Source organism: Nycticebus coucang, chromosome 11, assembly GCF_027406575.1.
Source record: "Nycticebus coucang isolate mNycCou1 chromosome 11, mNycCou1.pri, whole genome shotgun sequence".
Lineage (NCBI taxonomy): Eukaryota > Metazoa > Chordata > Mammalia > Primates > Lorisidae > Nycticebus > Nycticebus coucang.
This window is the reverse complement of record NC_069790.1, coordinates 77,368,477-77,388,245: the sequence shown is the minus strand read 5'-3', so window position 1 is coordinate 77,388,245 and position 19,769 is coordinate 77,368,477. Positions and strand designations below refer to the sequence as shown.

Sequence of the window (19,769 nt, the reverse complement as noted above, 5' to 3'; positions counted from 1 at the left end):
GGAGGACCCAGCGCAGGAGGTCACAGAGGAAGGGGAGGAGCACAGCAGCCACACCCACATGCCCCAGCTCCTGCTGTCCCCTCCTCTTGAAGCACTGTCCTGCTCTTTTTCTGAAGAACAGCAGCATATGTCTCCCAGCCAGGAAAACTGACCCAGCAAAAGGCCCAGGTGTTATCAGCAGCTGGTTCGAGGGAGTGTGGGCTAGAAACAAGATGGATCTGGGACTGAAAGTCAGAGGTGGATGACCTTATGTGGGTGGCCCTGTGGCCACTGGTGGAAAAGCCAGGCCTCTGCTAAGTGCTATGCTCCCAGGAGGGGCCAGGATTCTAACCAGAAGCCTTCATCCTCACGCCTGAACTTTGCAGCCTGGACAGCAAAATTAAGAGTTCCCCACCATTCCACTTTTCCTCTGGGAAGGAGAGGGGCATTATGGAGACACCCTCTGAAACATTCTCTTTTTCTCTGCCATTTAAGATGGAAACACTAGTTCCTAACTGACATGAGGGAATGAGGCAATACTGTGCTCCCCTCCTCACTCCCCTAGCAACCTGTGGTGTCGGTGGGCCTTTCCCAGGCTGGTCCATTTGTCTTAGTGGGGCTTCACTGGTGTCTTTCAGGTTGGGAAAAATAGCAGCCTAGCTTTGTCACAATCCAGTCCTTCAAGCATATCCAGCCCAGGACACAGCCGACAGGTAAGTTACGGGGGGGGCAAAAACACATAGGCTCATCAGCAGGACAGAAAGAGTGTGGGTCTTGGGACGGGACCCAGGTTCAAATCTCATCTGTGCTTACCTGCCTTCCAAACCTAGGCCTTTTGGTTATTAGCTGTGTGCCCTTGGGCAAGATACTTAACTTCTCTGTGCTTTCCATTTTCTCCATCTATAAAGTGAGGATCATAATGGCTCCTCATACAGCTATTCAAAGGATTGGTTGATTCATATAAAGCCTCTGGAAAATGCCTGGCACATAACAAACACGAAAAATAATAGCTACACCCGTGTTAGCTACTATTATCACCAGCCATGGGATCTTAGGCAGATTTCTTCTCTGAATCTCACATTTTTCATCTGTTAAACGGCAACATTGATGTCTGCCTCCTAGGGCTATTGTGAAAATCAGGTGAGATGATGTCAATTAAAGGCCCTTGGCACGTATCAATCGGTGATTCCTCATCAGAATTGGTGGAGAAAACAGCAGACAAGTACTCATTGAGGAGGGGAATCAAATAACCTGACGCATTTAACTGCTCCCGTAGCGCTGCTGGTGAGGTGTAGCTCCCATTCAGCACGAGGTTTCATGTTGGGAATATTCAAGATAGGCTTAGCAGTTTTCATGAACTTGAGATGTGAGAGCCATCAGTGTGTACTCCCAGTGACAAATGATTTTCTCAGTATAATGTGTGTTTACGTGTCTGAGGAAAACAAGATAGTCAGAAGATGGCGTTATACGTGATTGGAGATACATAGTAGAAAGAACTTCTGTAAATTGACCACTCAAGGGACCGTAACAAACTGGTCGACATACAGAGATGGTCAGCATAAGGAACTAGGCCTCCTTGCTGTTGCATACACGTCCATGTCCGATCTGTGCAGATTACCTCAACTCAAGGAGATGGTCAATGTAGGGAGGTGGCCACCTATGGAAGTTCTACTGTGCATGCATAGGAGAGTTGTCCAGAAAGAATCCAGCCATTGGTGATACTATTTTTCGTATTACATGGCTGGATACTTTCTGGACAGCCCTTCATATACACAGCTGCCGTATGTTTTGCAGACACCAAATATGTGTTTGTGTTTTGTTCTTTGGGATTTCCCCACAAAAGAGTATGGGGAAATAGTTTTTGTATCCCCAGGTCAAGAAGGGTGTTGTGCCCATTTTGAGTCACTGTCGCCTGCACGCCTGCCACCCATCACCTGTACTGGGGTGGTGAGGGAGGCACATTTGGGCACACGGTCTTTGGTTATGGGGTCTCACGCAGAGGTTGCTGAGCGCATGTGGAGACTCTACTGTCATCCTCACCAAGAGTGGTGTGCATGTGCCCACAATTCTAGGAACACCTGTGGGGAGCCCAGGATGCTGGCAGCCAGCCTTAGAAAGAATAATCACAATAGCTGCCACTGTTGGGTCTTTTCTTCATTATTTTTTGGTATGTATGTATTTTTGCAGTTTCAGGCTGGGGCTGGATTTCAACCCTCCACCACCAACATATGGGGCAGGTGCTTTAGACATTTGAGCCACAAGTGCAGCCCACTGTTGGGTCTTTTACGTACATCACACATTTAAAGCTTTTAACAGCCCTGTGAGAAACAAAATGACTATACTCATGTTGTAGATAAAGATGGCTCAACAAGCAGCTGAGTAACTTGAACCCCAAATCTCTGTCTCCAGGACCTCTATGTTTATCCCAACACTGCTCTTCCCTAGATAATTTACTAGGTCTTCTGTAGGTTATGTAGGAAAAGGTGAACTAATAGATTAAAAAAAAATGAAAGCCAGGTGCAGTGGCTCACACCTGTAATCCTAGCACTCTGGGAGACCAAGGTGGGTGTATTGCTTGAGTTCAGGAGTTCAAGACCAGCCCGAGCAAGAGCAAGACTCCATCTCTACTAAAAATAGAAAAAGTAGGGCGGCGCCTGTGGCTCAAAGGAGTAGGGCACCAGTCCATGTACCGGAGGTGGTTGGTTCAAACCTGGCCCTGGTCAAAAAGAAAACTGCAAAAAAAAAAAAAGAAGAAGAAGAAAGAAAGAAAGAAAAGAAAAATAAAAACTAGCCAAGCATACATAGTGATGGGAACCTGTAGTCCCAATTGCTTGGGAGGCTGAGGCAAGAGGATCACTTGAGCCCAAGAGTTTGAGGTTGCCGTGAGCTATGATGCCAGAGCCCTCTATCCAGGGTAACAGAGTGAGACTGTCTCTAAAAAAGTAAATAAATAAAAATATCAATTATTTTATCACCTCTCCTGAAGAGGAATCCCATGAATATAGCTGGCAATGGTCTGTGTGCTTTCCTCTATCCCAAGGATCTTTGTGATTAAATGTGTGGAGTCCTTCTATCCATCCCTACAGCTGCCCTTCACCATATACAGGAGGTGGGACATTACCCTTTCTACTATAGATGAGAAAATTGGGGCTCCGTCCTTGAGTTTGCATGGATAGTGTTAAATGTATGGTTTTGAAATAAGTTTTTCTTTTCTTTCCTAGAAGAACACAAACAGAATGGGCAGGATAAGGACTCTTCCATAACAAGACTATGAAGCCGCTTCCAAACCAATTCCAGGCCACCTGACCCCACCCTAGGAGGCCATGGGGGAGGAGAAAGGGGGAGAGTGGGCCGTGGGGGAGAGTCTATTTCTTGTGCCCTGCCAGTGGCTCCAGCCTTTCTTCTTCTTCTTCTTTTTTTTTTTTTTTATTGATCAGTTTTTAGTTTTGAAGAAAAAGGCGAAAGAACGTGAATTTGAGATTTACAGAAAACAACAGCAGTGTTTTGTTTCCGTTGTCTTTCCTTTCATTTGCCACGTTTATACATTCTTCCAAATTTGGGGCACTCCCCTAGTTCCTGATGCTGCTATTGCACCATCATTTCGCTCCAGCCACGAGAGCAGACATGGCAGAACATCAGTCCTGGGTTAGCGCCACCTAAGCTCTTGAACTTTAGTGCACACAGAGCCGTTTTCCTTCCTTGTCCTCTCCACCCAATCCCACCACTCCACCTGCCACTCACTGGGTCCCCACTGGTCCTTGGAAGAGCTGGTTCTCACAGGCTCCCCTCTGGACTGTGTAGGGTGGGGGGGGGGTAATTTTCCTGGGGAAGGAGGAGCTGAGAGCAGAGAGCCAGAGGTTGGGCATGAGGGGTTTATACCCCACCATGGTTGGAGCCTAATGCTAGGGGCAAAATTGAGAAAAGCGACATGTAATGATGTGGCTTACCCAATACCACTATCCAGCTGTGCAGCTCAGAAAGGATACACCAGGGCAGGGGCTGGGAGGTAGAGGGCAATCAGTCCCTCAAAAGGTGGTGGGAACCCAGTGACTATGGTAGTCTGAGCTTGTTGGGAATCTGCAGAATCCCTTCCAGGGCCCAGTAGGTAAGTGTCCAAAGCAGGCTGAGCCAGAGAGAGAGAAACTCCGGGAAAAAGGCCACAAGAGCCCAGAAAGCCACTCCCTGAGGGAGGCACAGTGACTGCACAGCTGTTGAAGGTCCTCACTGCCCTTGAAGGCTAGGAAGGGTCCTCTGGGGAAAGCTGCTGTGGGAGGGTTGTGTGTCAGCCCCCTTTTGAGAATAAATACTAGAATTTCCCACCCACCCCCATGCCCTGGGCCACAGGCACCAGGTGGGATCAGCACAGCCATCAACCAGCATCCGCCACGTTATCAGATTCCCCGACTCAGAGACAGCCATCCCCAAGAAGGAATGGTAAGGACAAGCCGCTGCTTGGTGATGGAGAGCCATTTGGAAGAGCCAGAAAGACGCTGGAGCCCAGCCACTATAGAAACATTCACACTGGAGTTTTGAAAAAAAACAGCAATACCATAAGCTCTACTAGGGAGTCATAATCAGGAAAGGAATTGGCAACATAAACCGGGAGTAACGTATTAATCATGTAACTGCATACAGGATAGAACAGAGCTACTGGGAGGTTTTGCTTCATCCTTAAATCAGATATGAATGCAAGTTTTTTTAGCTGGGCACAACCCTCATTCACACCCTCAAGCTTTTCTTTCCCCGTCCCCCAACCCAAAGATCAGACTACTGTTAAGTTTTCACCTTATGACTGGAATCTGCGAAGACGGGAGGCAAACGGAGTGATTTGCATCAATGGAATTGCACTGACAGTGTTTCTTATAGGATTACTAAATTTTTTAATGAAGTTTTTTTAAAAATCAGGAGTTGATATTAAGTATCAGAACATTAGTTTGGATGATTTCATTTTTATTTCTACAGTGTTAAAGTGCACTTATATGCTGGTTTATTTACGTCTTGGGAAAAAAGACTGCAAATTGAAGGGACAATTGTTACTTTTTCTTTTTTAAAAAAAAGGTTAAGGCAGATTTTAAGACTTATAAATGTTTAAGAAATTATAAACAAGGTTAGACCCTTTGAAAAAAAGCTTAGAAAATATTCTTAAAGTAAATTTTTATAGTGTTAATTTTGTAATAATTTATGTTTTACTATATTACAGAGCTAACTGACCAGAATAGTTTCAGAAACAATATGAAACTTAGGAAAGTTTAAGCAATGTTTATATTTTTAAAATGTTCTTTGAATTATGTTTCTATTGTACATTTCTTCAGGCTGAAAAGTATGTACATATCTTTGTTATTTTTGCACAGTTTTTGTCTTGTTCGGTTTCAGAAGTCTGTTGTTTTTTTATAATTTATTTTGAGTTGTAAAACTTGCAGGAGTAAACACAAAACAAAATCTCAGCAACAAAATAACCCTCTGATGTATAAACTCTTATATTCAAGGAGGGAAAACAAAGGTTGAGAGATTAAGTGGCTGCTTCTGAGAAATAATGTCTCCACAGGGACTAAAGGAGCCCTTAACAGATTTAAACATTTTCATTCTCTCCATCTGGAATTGGAAGCTGGAATAAAGAGGCTCCCCATCAAATGCTGCTTACTTTGTTGAAAGACTGGCTGTGACCAAGGTGAGGACATTTCTGGAAAACTGAGCAAAAAGTGAAAACCCAGGTGTTTCTTCCTTCACGATCAACTACAGGTTTACTTTATAGCAATGTATTAGCAACTTGCAGTTTGAAAAATGGGATGCGAATAAGAGGTTCTCTTTGGGTTTGTTTTAATGGAGTTAAACTGGAGCAGCCTATAAAGCATTGTTAGGGTGACATCTTTTGGGTCCTTCTGTTCTGCACACCCACTCAGTCTTCTCTCCCAGCCCCTTGACTGCACACACCCCTGTTTGCCTGAAGATCTCCTGACTTGTCGCCAGCCATAGAGGCTCGAAAGCTCTGGTTGTTAAGCATAACGCAATGCATAGACCTGTCAGCCATAAAAAAAAAAAAGGAAAAAAAAGCGACTTGGATAACTTGTATGCCTTCTTTTGTATCAATGTACCAATTGTAAATAATGCTGATCAACCTTTGTAGAGAATAGTTTATACAGCATATTCTATTATTGCTGATTCTCAGTGAACTCTTGTTTTAAAAAAGGAAAAGAAATTTTCTATTTACCTTATATTTTGTTATGCTGTCAGCCCATGGCACTTTAACAAAACTCTGTGGGTTTTACGTAGCTGGTCAGTCATGGGGTATATTAAATAACTGTTGTTGCACAGACAAGAATTTGCACCTGCTAATTTGTCCTTTCCTACTACCGATTTTAGAACCTTTTCCAGAAGAATTTTGAAGAAAGCATGTCCAATTATCCTGAACAAATGCCACACTTGTGGAGTGGGTTTCCTTTCTACAATCCATATTTTGTAACACTAAGTATTTTCCTGCTTTGTCCTGCACCTTTATGTATTAGCACTATCAGATAGAATTCATTCCATGCCTGTGATATTGTAAGCAGAATTAATGTCTAAAGTAGGTGTAAATAGTAAATTCTATGGCTTACAGTTTTAAAAGGAAAGAACAAACATGTATCTATTGATACTGCCATGGTTCAGTACCAGGCCTGGAAATATTCTCCAATGAGCGATTGTAATTTTTTTTGTTTTTGCTTTTTTTTTTTTTGTAACATGGCTTTGTAAATAAAATAATTTATATGTTTGTAAAACAAAGTCTTTGGGTTTTTATAAAATTTGAATTTGGGGTAGTCTTATTTTTCTTTAGAGTAAAGGTGTTCTTGGAAGAGCCTGCCTGCCAGAGTTACACTGGAGGAAGGAGCTGACAGAGAAGACAGCAAATTCATCCAGCAAATACTTGTAATGCGTCCTCTCTCTGCCTGCTCTGGGCTCAGCACTCTGTGCTGGGTGATGGGAAAGAATCCCAGCCGCTCTCTGGACGCAGGGTAGTAGGGGGACAAAGGGCTAGCAAATAAATAAACGTGATCATATGTGTCATTATAGTTTGTGGCAAATGCTGTGGTTCTATGAGAGAGAAAATGATGGGAAAAACATATAAAACAGAAAGGAGGTGGTGGGGGAGTGGTCTGCCGGGGAGTTCTCTTTGAACAAATGGAGTGAAGCATGGATCACCCAAGGTAAGAAAAGCTGGATAAGTTCTTGGAGCCTAAATAGGCTGGCAAGGGCAGAGAGATGGACAGAGGCAGGGACAAGGTCACAAAAAGTCTGATAGAGTTTGGAGTTTGTGCCAAATTCAATGGGAATCCTTTGAAAGGCTTTAAGAAGGGTCATGGCATGATCTGATTGTTAAGAGGGCATTGTGTCCACTGTGTGACAAATTACTGGGAGCTATTGCAAGAGACCAGGTGAGGGAGACTGTCAGTGTGTTCCCAGTATGTAGCTGTAAAAAAAGTGAATGGATTCAAGACCTGCTGAAGACAAGAATGACTCCCAGGTGCTCTGGTAGAGCAGTTGTGTTGGGTGCACTTCTTGTGTTGTCTGTCACTTCTTCAGGGGTGGAAAACCAAGACAGGAACAGGTTTTTTGAGGAGCTGGCAGGAGGAGCCTATCAGTGAAGACCAGAAGCTCTGTCTTGTACTCTTCACATAGCAGCCCACAGTGATGTCTGAGAATGGCTGAATGTTTATGTAACCCAGTAAACCCACAAGATCCTGCAAATCCAGAAGCTCATGTCGTCCTAGTCCCTTCAAGAACACCCATGAAACTGCCCAAGCCATCAAGGGTGTGCCTATCTGAAAAGATATCAAGTACCCGAAAAATGCCACCCTACACAAGTAATGTGTGCCATTTCGTCCTCACCCTGCTGGAGTTGGTAAGTGTGCCCAGGCCAGAGAGTGGGGCTGGGCTGGTGGCTCTTATCTGTAATCCTATTGCTCTGGAAGGCTTAGGCAGATGGATTGCACAAGTTCAGGAGTTCGAGACCAGCCTAAGCAAGAGTGAGACCCGGTCTCTACTAAAAAAAAATAGAAAAACTAGCCATGCATGGTAACCCATGCCTATGGTCAGGAGGCTGAAGCAGGAGGATTGCTTAAGCCCAAGAATTTGAAGTTGCTATGAACTGTGATGCCCCAGCACTCTACTCAGGGTGACAGAATGAGACTCTGTCTCAAAAAAATAAATAAAAAATAAAAATAACAGAGCAATGCTGAACCTAAAGGTTTAGATGTAGATTCTGGGGTTTCTGAGTACATCCAGGTGAATAAAGAGCTCACAGTGTATGCTGTATTTACAGAGCCCATGCTTGGACTAACCCATACATGAGATGAGGTCCCTGCCACACATGAGATGATCCTTATGGAAAAGGAACAAATTGTTCTTAAACCAGAAGAGGAAGTTCCACAGAAGAAAAAATATCCCATTTAAAAAAAAAAAAACCTGAAGATACCAAAATTTATGGCTCGGGAATGAATTCAGCATAAGATAAAATACAGGGCGGTGCCTGTGGCTCAGTCGGTAAGGCGCCAGCCCCATATACCGAGGGTGGCAGGTTCAAACCCGGCCCCGGCCAAACTGCAACAAAAAAATAGCCGGGCGTTGCGGCGGGCGCCTGTAGTCCCAGCTGCTTGGGAGGCTGAGGCAGGAGAATCGCTTAAGCCCAGGAGTTGGAGGTTGCTGTGAGCTGTGTGAGGCCACGGCACTCTACCGAGGGCCATAAAGTGAAACTCTGTCTCTACAAAAAAAAAAAAAAAAAAAAAAAGATAAAATACAAATAAAAGGTTTGGGGGTTTTTTTTATAAAAGGTTTTTCTAAGTTCTGTTTTGCTATAATCATAGCACTCTGGGAGCCTGAGGTGGGCGGATTCCTTGAGCTCAGTGCAAGACCCCATCTCTACTAAAAATAGAAAAACTAACTGGGAGTTGTGATACAAGCCTGTAGTTCCAGCTACTTGGTTGGCTGAGGCAAGAGGATAGCTTGACCCAAGAGTTTGAGGTTGCTGTGAGTTATGCTGATGCCACGGCACTCTACCCAGGATAACAAAGTGAGACTCTATCTCAAAAAAAAATTAAAAAGTGGGTGGCACCTGTGGCTCAATGGAGTAGGGTGCCGACCCCATATGCCAGAGGTGGTGGGTTCAAACACAGCCCCAACCAAAAAAAAAAATTTTTAAAGTTCTGTTTTGAGGCTGGGCACTGCGGCTCACACCTGTAAATCTAGAACAGGAGAGTTGGGAGTCTGAGACAGGATTGCTTAAGGCCAGGAGTTCAAGACCAGCTTGATCTCTACAACAACAACAACAAAATTAGCCCGACATGGTGGTGCACACCTGTAGTCCCAGTTACTTGGGAGGCTGAAGCAGGAGGGTCTCTTGAGCCAAGAGTTTGAGGTTGCTGTGAGCTGTGATGATGCCACTGTACTCTAGCCTGGATGACAGAGCAATACCCTGTCTCAAAAAACAAGTTCTGTTTTAGTGTTCTTGACATATATGTTTGCTCGTGTAAGTTACTGTGAAACATCTAAGCAGCTATGTCAAAAAGGCACAATACACACATGACTGAAGCTATTGGCTGGTCTAAGTTGGAGGCATCAATCTGGGACTCTTGAGTTTAGAAAGCCCCCAGCATAGAGTGGTTCAACTTAGTGACTTTTCAACTTTACAATAGATTTATCAGGACGTAACCCATAAGTCAAGGAGTGCCTGTACATGGCAGTGATTTAGAGTCACAGGTATGCTTGTGATTATCTGAGAGAATGTAAAGGGAGAAGAGAAGAAAGGGTGAACCTGGGCACGGTGGCTCACTCCTGTAATCCTAACACTCTAGGAGGCCAGGGCAGGTGGATGGCTTGAGCCCAGGAGTTTGAGACCAGCCTGAGTAACAGAGAGACCCCATCTCTACTAAAAATAGAAAAACTAACTGGGCGTTATGGCAGAGACCTGTAGTCCCAGCTAGTTATGAGGCTGAGGTAAGAGAATTACTCAAGCCCAAGAGTTTGAGGTTGCTGTGTGCTATGATGATGCCACAGCACTCTATCCAGGGTGACAAAGTGAGACTCTGTCTAGAAAAAAAAGAAGAAAGGGTTGAAGAAGCTGTCAAGGAACCCTAAGCGGAAGCACCCATCAAGAGAAGAGAGGACCCAACAGGAAGTGATTCCCTGGAAGCTAGGGCTATAAAATGTTTCCAGGAAGCAACAGCCAACTAAATCAAATATTGCTGCAGTGTGGAAGACAGAGATGGCAGCACATCTGAGGTTTGAATGTGAAGGTTATTAGTGACTATCAGTTTCCTAGGGCTCCCATGACAAATGACCAGGATGTTGGCTGCAAACAACATAAATGTATTCTCTCTCCCTCTGGAGGCCAGAAGTCCAAAGTCAAGTTCTCAACAGGCTACATTCCCTCCAAAGGCTCTAGAAGAGAATCCTTCCTTGCCCCCTCCTGCCTCTGGTCTCAAGATCCTGGGCTCCAGTGATCCAGCTGGCAATCCTTGGCATTCCTTGGCTTAGAGCCACATCATTCAAGTTTGTCTCCCTCTTTACATGACCTCCCCTGTGTTTCTCCTGTGTCTCCAATCCCCCACTGCTTTCTTTTGTAAGGATACCTACCATTGGACAGACTCACCCTAAACCCTGATCTCATCTGGAAATGTTTTTAATTACATCTGCAAATTCCCTTTTGCCACACTCACGGGTTCTGGGGGTTAGGACTCAGTCATATCTTTTGGGGAGTTAGTGACCTTAGCAAAGCAAATGTGATGGAGTGGAGGAGGGGAACAGACTGGAGTGGTTTGAAGGGTGAACAAGAGCTGAACAAAGGAATGCCATGTGTGTAGACCAGTGCTTTTCAACCTTTTTCATCTCACAGCACTCTTGAACCTATAGTTACACTTCCACAGCACACTTAAATAGTGTTGATCCAAAAAAAGTTTAAAAAAAAAAAAGAACATACTGGCCAGGCACAGTGGCTCACGCCTATAATCCTAGCACACTGGGAGGCCAAGGCAGGTGGATTGCTTGAGCTCAGGAATTCAGGACCAGCCTGAGCAAGAACAAGACCCCATCTCCACTAAAAATAGAAAAAACTAGCGGGCACCTGTAGTCCCAGTTACTTGGGAGGCTGAGGCAGGAGATTCACACAAACCCAGGAGTTGGAGGTTGCTATGAGCTACAACTCAATGGCACTCTACCCAGGGCAACAGTAAGACTCTTTCTCAAAAAAAAAAAAAGTTTGCAGCACACCAGCGTGCCGTGGCAGACCATTGAAAATCACTGATGTAGACAAATCCTTAGGAGGTTAGAAGGTACAAGAGAAGTATAGGACTTTGTGTTTTTGTTTTGTTTTTGAAGGAGAGACTGGATTATAATTAACTTACTGGAGAGACTAGGATAATAAGAGAGAGAGTTTGAAGAAGCAAAGAGAAAGGGGTAACTTAAAAGAGAGAAGCCAGCTCCGTGCCTGTAGCTCAAGTGGCTAAGGCACCAGCCACATACACCAGAGGTGGTGGGTTCAAATCCAGCCTAGGCCCACCAAACAACAATGACAACTACAACCAAAAAATAGCTGGGCATTGTGGTGGGCGCCTGTAGTCCCAGCTACTTGGGAGGGTGAGGCAAGAGAATCACTTAAGCCCAGGAGTTGGAGGTTGCTGTGAGCTGTGATGCCACAGCACTCTACCCAGGGTGACAGCTTGAGGTTCTGTCTAAAAAAATAAAAAATAAAAGAGAGAAGCCAGGAGTGGCAGCACACAGCTACTGGGGAGGCTGAGGCAAGAAGATCACTGGAGCCCAGGATCTTGAGACCAGCCTTAGCAACGTAGAGAGACCCCATCTCAAAAAATAAAAGAGAAAGAGAAGTCCTCAACATGACAGAAGTATCGGCCTTTAGAGAGACAGGGACACTTCTAAGATAATGGGGAGGAAGTCAGCTTGCAGGCTCAGTGTTGTGAAGAGGAGGGAATGCCCATGTGATGCTTCCATTTTCTCAGTGACAGTGAGGCAAATTCAATGTGCATGAGAGCCTGGGAGAAGTCGGAGAAGACTAAAGAAAGAATGAAGTAGTTGCCCAAGAAATTGGATTACTAGACAGTGTTGAGACTATGCTTGAGATTCATGATAAAAGAAAGACCCTGAGGTGGAGAAGCCCAGCTTGGAGAGTAGTGGTTTGAGTACACTGAAAGCAGGGCAAGTCCACTTAGAGGCACAGCTCTCAGGCAAACTAAGACAGATTTTTTTGTAGAGACAGAGTCTCACTTTATGGCCCTTGGTAGAGTGCCGTGGCATCACACAGCTCACAGCAACCTCCAACTCCTGGGCTTTAGCGATTCTCCTGCCTCAGCCTCCCGAGCAGCTGGGACTACAGGCGCCTGCCACAACGCCCGGCTATTTTTTTTTTTTTTTTTGGTTGCAGTTTGGCCAGGGCCAGGCCTGAACCCGCCACCCTCGGTATATGGGGCCGGCGCCCCACCGACTGAGCCACAGGCTCCGCCCCAGATTTTTATTACTATTATTATTTTTGTCATTTTGCCTCAGGCTCAGGGAAATAGTTTCACTATTGTGCCAAATAGAAAACCAGAAAAAGCAGATTTGAAGCTTGGCACATAATAGGCACATTAAATCAATATTTGTAAAATTGGGTTGTCCACAGTCACAAAACATCAGTGTGGCACTTCCAGCACCAAAGATTTCTTTTGTCCACCAGTTTCCTTGTTGTCTTTTGTTTGTTTTGTTTTGTTTTATTTTTTTAAGACAGAGTCTCACTTTGTCACCCTTGGTAGAGTGCCCCGGCATCACAGCTCACAGCAACCTCAAACTTTTGGGCTCAAGCAATTCTCTTGCCTCAGTTTCCTGAGTAGCTGGGACTACAGGCACCCACCGTAATGCCCAGCTTTTTTTCCACCCGCCTCGGCCTCCCAGACTGCTAGGATTACAGATGTGACCCACCCGTGCCCGGCTATGTCCACCAGTTTTCTGAGAACTCTGTCTGTGACTGGGCACTCAGGACTACACTAGTCTAGGTGACTTCAAACTCCATTCTACAAGGAACTTGAACATTCTGCTTTTTCTGAATCTGAGACTCTGGAGAGGCTCCTTCAAAAATAGTCACAGGCTTGGCGAATCCATCTGAAGACTGTAAGTGATCTGAAAGCTCCTCTTCCACAGGTGGGGAAACTAAGCCAGTCAGAGGTTCAATTAGGCACTAAGAACACCCACCGGCTGGTACTCCTTCCCATCCAGCACTCTGTCCATTGAATCTCACTGGGAAATAAACTCTACCTCTGGTTTTTCTTCCTAAGCCGTGGTGGACATTTCCATAAAACGTGTTTTAAAGTTGTGCATCTCCTACTTGGTTTACTCAGGTTTCTGTCATTTATTTTACCATACGCTATTTTTCTCCTTTTTGTTTTTTTCCATTAGGCGGTAACTCCTAACCTAATGGATTATTTCTTGCTTTCTGATCTGGTTGGGGCTATTCCAGAGCAGCAGATTACATGTGTCCATGTTTCTGAGCAAAGTTCCCAGGAAATGTATTTCAATAAGTTTATTTTCCATTCATCCCATCTTCATAAGCTATTCAACTAGAAAAATAAATGGGGAAGATTGGTGGGGGGGGAGCTGAATGCCTCAAAAACCCAATCATCTCTGATCAGTCTGAATCATTGCAGAAACACCATGGAAATGTGCCAACAGTTTGGAGGTGTTATATTTATTGAGATGATTCCAAACACAAATCTGATGTGAGGTTATTAACATTGGGAAAGTGCTTAATTTGAAAAATTATTTAAGTTTTCTGGATTTCCCCTTTAGCCTTCAAATATTTTGGTGAATTTTTAGTCAAAGCAAACAGCATCGTCACAAATACGTTTGCCTCCACTGCAACTTGAACAAGTGCTGTGGAAGCTGCTATTAAAATAGGAGCTTCTGCAGTCTATATCAGGATTTTCATCTTCTCTCAACCCACTTCACTTCCTTTACCAATTTCCTAGCCAATCTTATCATCAGCTCCCTATGTCCCCTTAAAAAATCTCTTCTGGGCGGCGCCTGTGGCTCAGTCGGTAGGGTGCCGGCCCCATATACCGAGGGTGGCGGGTTCAAACCCGGCCCGGCCAAACTGCAACCAAAAAATAGCTGGGCGTTGTGGTGGGCACCTGTAGTCCCAGCTACTCGGGAGGCTGAGGCAAGAGAATCGCTTAAGCCCAGGAGTTGGAGGTTGCTGTGAGCTGTGTGAGGCCACGGCACTCTACCGAGGGCCATAAAGTGAGACTCTGTCTCTACAAAAAAAAAGAAAAAAAAAATCTCTTCCATGTTCCTTAATAATCCAGACACAGTGATGGGGGCAAACAGAGAGGTAACGATTCTGGCACATTATTGGAACAGGGCAAAATCAGAGCCCCACAGAAAGGAAGTGACTGGGGAAGGAAAAAAAAAAACCTTGGGATGCTGGAGCTTTCCCATTGGAAAGGATGAGATGCATGTTTTTACTTTTGTTTTTCAATTTTCACAAGTCTTTTGATTCTGTCCCACTCAATAAAAAACTAAGAACATTTGACATTTTGATACAGACCAGGTAAAGGACACCAAGAAGAGGACCAACTCCCTCTGCTTAGGATATACCCAGAGAGGTGTCTCCAAGCCTCATGTTCACCTTTAAACACTTGAGGGTGTTCCTGCCAGGTCCCTGCTGAGCCCAGCGTTGTTTAACATTTTAATTAATGAATTGGGTCGGCACCCGTAGCACAGTGGTTACGGCACCAGCCATATACACGGAGGGCAGCGGTTCAAACCTGGCCCAGGCCAGCTAAACAACAATGACACCTGTAACAAAAAATAGCTGAGCATTGTGGCAGGCACCTGTAGTCCCAGCTACTTGGGAGGCTAAGGCAAGAGAATCGCTTAAGCCCAAGAGTTTGAGGTTACTGTGAGATGTGACACCACGGCACTCTACCAAGGGCAACAGAGTGAGATGAGACTCTGTTTCACACACACACACAAAAAGTTAATGAATTGGCATTCAAGTAACCTTGGTGAATTAGAGCCATGAATACAAACAGACTGATTTATAGAATAGCTGTTACTTTGGGGCAAAAGAGAGATTTCTGGAATGCAGGAAAAGTTCTATATCTTGACTTGGGAGTTGATTAAATGAATCTATTCATTGGTGAAATATTTATCAGGTTGTATACTTTAAGATATGCTCATGTTACTGTGAACTCTTTTTTGTTGTTGCTGTTAGTTTATTTTTCTATTTTTAATGGAGACACGGTCTCCCTCTTCCTCAGGCTGGTCTCCAACTTTTTTTTTTTTTGGTTGTAGTTGTCATCATTGTTGTTTGGCAGGCCCAGGCTGGATTTGAACACTCCAGCTCCAGTTTATGTGACTGGCGCCCTAGCTGCTGGGCTATAGGTGCCGAGCCTGTACACTCTTAAATTTAAGTTTTCACACACATATTGGTAAATGGCAGACTTAGAGTGATAATTGTCTTAGCAGAAAGTTATGAAATGGTTTGATTAGAATACTAGTGAGAAGTTCATTTTCTCCCCCAGTCTCCCAGGGGCAGTAGGTACCTCAGAGAAGGGGATGCATTAGGTGGTCAAATGGGGATGGCAGTTTGAATGCCTCACATGAGATTGTTGAAACGCCACCCAAAGCTCCCTTCACCTCCCATAAGCAGCCTATTGGCTACTCCCCCCAACACCCCAGGCCCCCAGCAGGGCAGTAGTGGGTTATTTCCTAGAGAAATCAAATGAGGCCCTCAGAGGTTCAGGATTCCAAGATACCAGGCCCAGCAGAGAAAGTACCTCAGGACAGGGATGGAGGGTAGGATGAGTCATAGGTTTGCCTCTTTTCATCATAAATTCATCTGTAAAACTTTAATTTGTTACAATGTATTCATCTCGCTTTGGTATTTTTAAAAATTTAAGTAACCATAATATCAGGCTGCCTAAGAAATATATGGCAGCCATTAGGTGATCTCACTCTCATGTTTACCTGAGTACAGTGTTTGGCTCCGTGCTTCGAAGCTTTAAAAGATACAGAGCCAGAAAAACTGTGAACGTGATCAAATATAATTGATTACAGTGGAAAGTTGTGGAATCTACATCCCTGGAGGTGGTTAAAAATGGAACGCCTGGGAAGTCTTTAAAAGCAATCTGCTTCATAGGGTAAATTTCCCAATGGAGATTTAGTACTGTAAATTTTGATATGGATTACCATATGTGTTACATTGGCATTCTGGGGCTTTTTCATTCCAAAAACATGTATATTTTATGTTTACTTGAACTCCAAAGTTGTCTTTAGAGATCCCCTTAAAATTCCCAGGGAGCAGGACCAGGGCTGTCTTGTTCAGTCCTGTTCAGTTCCTAAATAGTGCCAGGCATACAGCTGGCACACCATAGATGTTTGTTAAATTAAAAAAAAAATGAGTTCTGGTTGCAGTGGCTCACACCTGTAATCCTAGCACTCTGGGAGGCCAAGGTAGAACGATCACTTGAGGTCAGGAGTTTAAGACCAACCTGAGCAAGAGCAAGATCCCATTTGTACTAAAAATAGAAAAAGTAGTAGGACTTGTGGAAGGTGCCTGTAGTGCCAGCTACTGGGGAAGCTGAAACAGGAGGATTGCTTGAACCCAGGAATTTGAGTTTGCTGTGAGTTAGGCTGAATCATGGCACTCTAGCCTGGAGCAACAGTGTGAGACTGTCTCAGACAAAAAAAAAAAAAAAGTGAAGAAGTGGACCGCGCCTGTGGTTCAGTGAGTAGGGCACCAGCCCCATATACCAAGGGCGGCAGGTTCAAACCCTGCCCCAGCCAAACTGCAAAAAAAACTAGCTGGCTGTTGTGGCAGGGGCCTGTAGTCCCAGCTACTCGGGAGGCTGAGGCACGTGAATCGCCTAAGCCCATGAGTTGGAGGTTGCTGTGAGCTGTGACGCTACAGCACTCTACTGAGGGCAATAAAGTGAGACTCTGTCTCTAAAAAAAAAAAAGTGAAGAAGCCAGGGCCACAGTGATGTGCTTCTACATGTGAAACAACAGGGCTTTTGGGGGGTGAGAGTGAAAGTGTGTACAAATTTCCATGGTATAAATATGCCCATGATAGCTGATGTCAAGACCTCACTGAACACAGAGCTGGGAAGAGACTCCACAGACTCTCCCGAGGCCCAGCAAGTCAGCTCCAGTGCACTGCTGCTTCTAGCCAATGCAGCAGATGTGCTATGACCCACAATACTGGATCAGTTCCTGTAATTCCATGTGGAATAATGTATCCCACAAGGCCAACAACTAGAACTTTGCTCTCACCGCCATTCCATACCAACAACTTTTAGCACGTTTACTTTTAAATGTATTTCTGCTTGAAAAGGGTATCAAGGCAAACTGGATGCCTTAGTTTCAAAGATAATATATGAGTAATTATCTATCATTTTTGTATAAGTGATCCCCACTCCGTGGGCTGTGCTCCAAATGTTTCATAATACAGTCTTAAGGGGCAGCGCCTGTAGCTCAAAGGAGTAGGGCGCTGGTCCCATATGCCAGAGGTGGTGGGTTCAAACCCAGCCCTGGCCAAAAACCACAAAAAAAAAAAAAAAAAAAATACAGTCTTAAATGTAATATCAAGGATAATTAGGTTTCAGGACTACCCACAAAAGCCCATATATCGCTTCATGCACCTGAAGTCTAATATCAACATAGTAGTATTTTGGGAAACGCATTCTCAGGGAAGACAGGATTATATGCCACCCGGCTATCATCTAGCCATAGGAAAGCACACACTTCCGCCCCACCATCTGCCATTTGCCAGGGGAGTAAAGACTTTCTGCCTACACCCAGGACAGACCCCCAGCTCTATGCCATATGCACTGTTCTGACATCAAGAAAAAAGACAGGTTGTACCTCATGATTGCATTATTGTACACAGCTATGATTTAATACAAAAAAAAAAAGAAAGAAAGAAAAGGGACAGGGATTCCCCCGGTGGTGGATTCCCCAGATACTGCTGGTGGTAGTGGTAGTATAATAGTAAACTAATTACATTATTGATCATGTATTTTGCATCTTTTCTAATTTCCTCCTGAAACTAACTCTATGAAGTATGTAACATTATTCTTTCCATTTTATAGGAGAGAAAACCAAAGTTTAGAGAGATCATGTAATTTGTTCAAGATTACACAGCCAGTAAATGGGAACCCTCTTCAAAAATCGTCCTTGACTCCTTCATATATATATACATATGTAAAATAGATCATCCGATGTCATTCTTCATACACATGATTTGGAAGCTCAAAGAGTATTTGTGTTGGCTGGGCACAGTGGCTCACGCCTGTAATCCCAGCACTCTGAGAGTACAAGGCAGGTGGATCCCTTGAGCTTGGGCGTTCAAGACCAGTCCAAGCAAGAACCAGACCCCATTTCTACTAAAAATAGAAAAATTAGCAGGGTGTAGTGGCAGTGCCTGTAGTCCCAGGTCCTTGGGAGGCTGAGGCAAGAGGATCACTTACGCCCAAGAGTTCGAGGTTGCTGTGAACTGTGATGACACCATGGCACTCTACCCTCAAAAATAAGTTAGCAAATAAAAGACACAACACAAAATCTGAATATTACCTTTAAAAAAAAATCTTTCAATAGGTGGCCAGGCACAGTGGCTTATGCTTGTGATCCTAACATTCTGGGAAGCCAAGGTAGGTACATTGCCTGAGCTCATAAGTTTGGGAACAGCCTAAGCAAGAATGAGGCTGTCTCTACTAAAAGAAGGAAAACAGAAAAACCAGCTGGGCATCATTGGCTGAAGCAAGAGGATTGCTTTAGCCCAGGAGTTTAAGGTTGCTGTGAGCTATGACGCCATAGCACTCTACCAGTCTACCCAGGGCAACAGAGTGAAACTTTGTCTCAAAAAAAAAAAAAATCTTTTTATAGGAAACCAATTCAGGACAGCTTACAGACATAGGTATAGTGATTATAGTACATTACTGAGTTTTCCTTTCCCATTTTAACAAGACTATTAAGATAATAATAGTAAACACTTAGTACGTGCCACATATTTTGGTTCATTTAGTCCCCAAAGGAGAAATATTATCCACATTGTATCCATCAGAAAACTGAGCCAGAAAATTTAGGCATTTTGCCCCAAAGGACATAGTTATTAATGATCAGTGGTGAGACTAGGAGACAGTCTGACTCCAAGGATTACTATAGTACACTGCCTTGCTATATATTTTCTCAGAAAAGTTGCTCTTTATATTTTTTTATTCCTTTTTAATAGCAACCAAAACTCCTAGCTGAGGCATCAACCTGTCCCTGGTTGAAACAGAAAATGAAGAGGCAACCAGCTCCAGTCTTCTCTGACCACTCATGGCTCCTCGCTTTCCCCTCCCCCACTCCAACACACACACACACACACACACACACACCCCAGCACACTAACTCTGAGCTGAACTCCAAAGCAGATTGACTAATCTACCTGATGCCAAAGTCCAAGCTCTTTATGCTGGTGGTCCACACATAGGGTGACCAAGTGTTCCAGTTTACTTGAGATTTTTCCAGTTTCATCAATGAAAAGTTTCATGGCACTGGAAACTCCTCAGTCCTGGACAAACAAGGACAGTGGATCCTTCTGAGCTCTAGAACCCCATTGGGAGCTGTTAATAAATTGTGATGCCTGAGACAGCCAAACCCCTGCCCCTGTGTTCCTACCCCCAAAGCAATTTTTTTTTCTTTTTTGAGCCAGAGTCTCACTTTGTGGCCCTCAGTAGAGTGCTATGGCATCATAGCTCACAGCAACCTCAAACTCTTGGCTCAGCCTCCCG

At 44.3% G+C, this 19,769-nt stretch overlaps 1 protein-coding gene across 4 annotated transcripts in view; it reads left to right on the top strand.

Annotated features, from left to right (window-relative positions):
• The window catches only part of ATXN7L1 (ataxin 7 like 1), a 248,010-nt gene extending 241,293 nt beyond the window's left edge, over window positions 1-6,717 (top strand). The window contains exons 12-13 of one of the 4 annotated variants that reach the window (XM_053608606.1): window positions 618-692; window positions 3,204-6,717. In XM_053608606.1, the coding sequence (XP_053464581.1) occupies window positions 618-692; window positions 3,204-3,242 (114 nt within the window). In that variant the 3' untranslated portion in view covers window positions 3,243-6,717. Of the gene's footprint in view, window positions 1-617; window positions 693-3,200 lie in introns of all 4 variants that reach the window. The other 3 variants (XM_053608605.1, XM_053608612.1, XM_053608611.1) reach the window with 3 other exon arrangements.
• The last annotated feature ends 13,052 nt before the right edge of the window (window positions 6,718-19,769 follow it).